Source organism: Acanthisitta chloris, unplaced genomic scaffold, assembly GCF_000695815.1.
Source record: "Acanthisitta chloris isolate BGI_N310 unplaced genomic scaffold, ASM69581v1 scaffold35081, whole genome shotgun sequence".
Lineage (NCBI taxonomy): Eukaryota > Metazoa > Chordata > Aves > Passeriformes > Acanthisittidae > Acanthisitta > Acanthisitta chloris.
The window spans coordinates 1-4,219 of record NW_008657108.1 but is presented as its reverse complement, the minus strand read 5'-3'; the positions used below and the strand labels follow the sequence as shown (position 1 = coordinate 4,219).

The 4,219-nt window shown below is 58.0% G+C and overlaps 2 protein-coding genes across 2 annotated transcripts; one reads left to right on the top strand and one right to left on the bottom strand.

The window, feature by feature from the left end:
- Nucleotides 1-53: 53 nt before the first annotated feature.
- On the top strand, nt 54-1,343 carry PGAM1 (phosphoglycerate mutase 1 (brain); the record flags this gene model as incomplete). The annotated part of the gene is made up of 3 exons (XM_009084591.1): nt 54-350; nt 842-1,022; nt 1,109-1,343. Coding segments are annotated over 3 exons (648 nt in total), but the record flags the coding sequence as incomplete, so codon positions are not given.
- Nucleotides 1,344-2,788: 1,445 nt separating this feature from the next.
- Nucleotides 2,789-3,751, bottom strand: EXOSC1 (exosome component 1; the record flags this gene model as incomplete). Its single annotated transcript, XM_009084590.1, has 5 exons — nt 2,789-2,937; nt 3,051-3,135; nt 3,231-3,281; nt 3,408-3,441; nt 3,663-3,751. Coding segments are annotated over 5 exons (366 nt in total), but the record flags the coding sequence as incomplete, so codon positions are not given.
- Nucleotides 3,752-4,219: the final 468 nt, after the last annotated feature.

The following is a 4,219-nucleotide window of genomic DNA, read 5'->3' as shown; positions in this document are numbered from 1 at the left end:
CTTTCACCGGTTGCGTAAGACCCGGCACTCACCTACCCCGGCCTTCCCCCACCCCCGTCCTCCGGTCCGTTCCAGATGCCGGCTATGAGTTCGACATCTGCTTCACCTCGGTGCAGAAACGTGCCATCCGTACTCTCTGGACCGTGCTGGATGCCATCGATCAGATGTGGTTGCCCGTTATCCGAACCTGGCGCCTGAACGAGAGGCACTATGGGGCTCTCACAGGCCTGAACAAGGCTGAGACGGCGGCGAAGCACGGGGAAGCGCAGGTGAAGATCTGGAGGCGCTCGTACGACATCCCTCCGCCTCCCATGCAGTCCGATCACCCCTTCTACAGCACCATCGCAAAGGTAAGACACGCTGCTCTTTGTGTGCCTTGCAGGGAGGATCTTAAAAGTCACCTGCAGTGTGATCTGGTTTCGTCTACAAATCTCCCCTATTTGTGCTGCAGTAGCTGGGGCTGCGGTGCTGGTTGGCTTTGGGCTGAGTATGTCCTGCTTCCTCCCTGGGGATTGAATCCCTGGGCGCTGCACAGACAGACTCAAAGCAGAGGTGATGTACTCTGTATATCATTAGTGCTGTGATCCATTCATGGACGTTTGATTTGGTCGCCTTGCCCAGAATGAGTAACGTGACTTCCCCCAGAGCAGCCCACGACCCTTGCTGTGGCTCATTGCAACATCAAACTTCAAAGCCACTTTGTTACTCCAAGACTGGTTTAGCTTACATGTAGTGGGTCCTGAAGTGAAGAATCTGGGGGAGGGATGAAAGCCTTACCACCACCTCCCCACCCTGGGTCGGGGGACACTGGGCTGCTGTGTGAGTGTGGCTGTTGTTGCAGGACCGTCGCTACGCCGACCTGACAGAGGACCAGCTGCCGACATGCGAGAGCTTGAAGGACACTATTGCCCGGGCTCTGCCTTTCTGGAATGAGGAGATTGTCCCACAGATCAAAGAGGGCAAGCGAGTCCTTATTGCTGCTCATGGCAATAGTCTGCGTGGGATTGTCAAGCACCTGGAAGGTAGGTCAGCCCTGCAGGGGCATCACCGGGATCTCCTGCTGGCACCACAGGCAGGGCCGTGTGTGACGGCACACCTGTGTCCACAGGCATGTCGGAAGAGGCCATCATGGAGCTGAACCTGCCCACTGGCATCCCTATCGTGTATGAGCTGGACAAGAACCTGAAGCCCGTGAAGCCCATGCAGTTCCTGGGGGATGAAGAGACCGTGCGCAAGGCCATGGAGGCCGTCGCTGCTCAGGGCAAGGTGAAGAAGTGAGGACAGGCAGCAGGCCAGCACGTAGTAGAGCCCCCTGCCATTTCCCACCCTTCTGTTCACACCCCCCACAGTCATAGAACTCGGAGCTGTGGAGCTGGAGCTGCTCCCCAGGATTAGGCCCGTTCCCTCAGACCAGGCTCCCCTCTGCAGACAGCCCAAGGGCAAGGGCTGTGCACACGGAGGTCTGGTGTGTGAAGGAGCTCTGGCTCTGCCAGGCAGCAACCACACACCTCTCCACAATGAATTCCCAGCCCTCGGACTCTATCTGCAGGGGGATGCGCAGAGCGACCTCTCGCCATGCCAGGCTCCCCCTCTGCTTTGCTTCCCTGGCAGCTCTCGTCACCCAGTTACTGTAGTTTTGTCACTTGATTTAGACCTTTCAGAAGCAGTGAGGCAAGTGCAGTGCAGGCAGTGACCAAGGTGGGTACCCCGTCCCCTGCAGGGGTGTGGCACAGACTGGATGCCACTGGAAGGGTTGTTTTGGTGCATGTGGTACAGCACCTGAGAGTGGTACTCGCAACTCTGGGCCCAGCTCTGCCAGCCCCTGCTTTAACTTATTGCCTTCAGACAAGGGAGAGGGAGGGAGCCTGTCTTGCCTGGAGATCTGTGTCCACCACATACTTCCTGCAGCTGACACCCATCCTAGTCCTGCTGGAGAAGCAGGTGCCGTTGTGTCCCATCTCACACGTGTTTGTGGCTGTGGCCTCCCCCTCTGCCAGCACCGAGCCTGGGCTTGCACGGGGTCAGTGTAATTGTCCGACCATAGCAGCTGTCTCGTTCCAGTTCAATAAAGGAGTTATGCGCAATAATGAGGTGTCTCTATCCCTGGGTCGTTGTGCTCTGGCTCTGCAAGGCTCCCAGCCCCATACTCTCAGCACATGCAGGGCAGCACTGGCTGCTGGGCACAGACATGAGGGTACGGGAGCTGTGCCAGGCTCGGGGAGTAAAGCACAGCTCTGCAATCCCTGCTGGGGCAGGGTGACGCCCTGCCGTGGTGATATTTAGACTGGGTGTGCCACACCTTTGGCCCTAGGGCAGGGCACAGGCGCATGTGTGGCCCGAGAAGATGTAGCACCCTGGGGCTGAGCACAGCCACAGCCTGCACCAGTTATTGTGTGCAGAGACAAGCTGTACTCCAGGCCAGACTCAATGTGAGGAAACGAACCCAGCAAGGAAGGTGCCTGGAGCCAGTTTGGCTCAGCCACACACCGGGGTTCTGCTGGCCTCACTGCAGCACAGCCACTGAGTCGCTCCACGTCCCCAGCAGGGAACACATGCTTCCTTCCAGCTGCAGTGCTGGGGCAGTTGTTTCCTCAATAGCTCTGCAGTGGGAACCAGAGCAGCAGGCAGCCCCTGCCACCCCTCTGGGCTGTAATGAGCAAGGCACAGGGCTCTCAAAAAAATATTTATTATCCAAAAGTAGAAAACCCATCCTGCCAGTGAGGGCCTGGTTGGGTTCCAGCCCCTTGGCACGTGTGGAGGAAGTTAGAGCCCAGGGGCCACTCTGGCCCCACAGGCCCCAGTCAGGCAGCGCCTTGCCCCGCAGAGGGTGCTAGGTCTGCAGGAACTGGGGCTGCACCCGGGCCACCTTACGGAACTCCTTGATGTGTGTCCGCGGGCACTGCATCTCGCACCAGCTGATGGGCACCATCTGCACCCCTGGGGACACCACATGTGAGGGGTTCCCCTCCTGAAACTGCCTTCCTCCATGTGGAGAGGGAAGGGGACACAGCAGCTGCCCTTCAGGCAGGATAAGGCAGAACTGTCCCTACCTGCCTCACTCCGTGCCACCACCACGCCCAGCTCATTCTCCGCTGTGCTCAGCAGGTAGTTGGACTGTGCATCCCCCAGGGAGATCTGGTTGGACAGGGGTTAAGGGAAAGACTTCCTTGAGGGGGCTTGAGCGAACCTGATGTCCCTACAGGCTTTCCTGCTCTGAGAAGGAAGGATACAACTTTGGCCAGGACTATGTCACTTGGGCGGAAACTCTTGTACACTTCTACCTGCACAGGAGAAAGCAGGAAAACCCACACAGAGCACCAGGGTGCTGTCAGTGGGGGGGAGGGGCCCTCAGCAGCAGAAAGTGAGGACAGCTGAGGTAAAGCAGTCACTGGCAGTGCCTCACTGACCTTATCCTTCTCTGTGGCTCGAATATCTTCTCTCCTGAAAAAGGAGATGGAGGGATATGAGAGCGAAAGAGCAAAGGCGACTCCAGCCTGTGGCAGAAGCTGTCCTGGACTCTCCCTGGGCACTTGCCATAAGTTGCTGGACACCTGCCCAGTGCTCGGGGCACAGCTCCTGCTGGAGTTGCCAGCTGCACTGCTTGGTGCAGCCCTCCTCCCCCGCAGATGGGGTGCTTGGGGAGATCCCAGCCCTATTCCTACCGTATGGTCCCCCGGAAGGTGGATTTCAGTGGTGTGGAGCCGACATACAGGATGTGCACCTTGGCAAAGCGAGAATTAATGCTGCAAACCTGCCCACAGGAAAAGGGGAATCAGTGTCAGCACAGTGCCACAGCTACAGGCAGGGAAAGGGCAGGGTGCAGGCAGGGCAGGGCTGCAGGGAGAGCTCAGGTCTCACTCAGTCTCCTCCTCCCTTTGCCCACAGCAGTGGTGGGGCAGGTGAGACACTTGGCAGTGAGCCGGGCAAGGAACATATTTGAGCAATTCAAGGCACTCAAATAAGGTTAGGACCTGCTGTGATCCCAGTCACTCTCCCTCCATCAGGAATGTAAGGAAACTAATTCCTGGTCTGTGCCACCCTTTTCTCCGAACTGCACCAAGCACTGACTTGCACCCTCCCAGAAAATGTTCAGGAAGGGAGAGAAAAACCTTCCCTCAGCCCACCTCAGCCTCAGGGCAGGTGTCCCCCATGCCCATATCCAGTTTCTTTGTGAGGGAGGGACCTAAGGGAGCCCCTGGGCTGTCTCTGCCCTGACGGG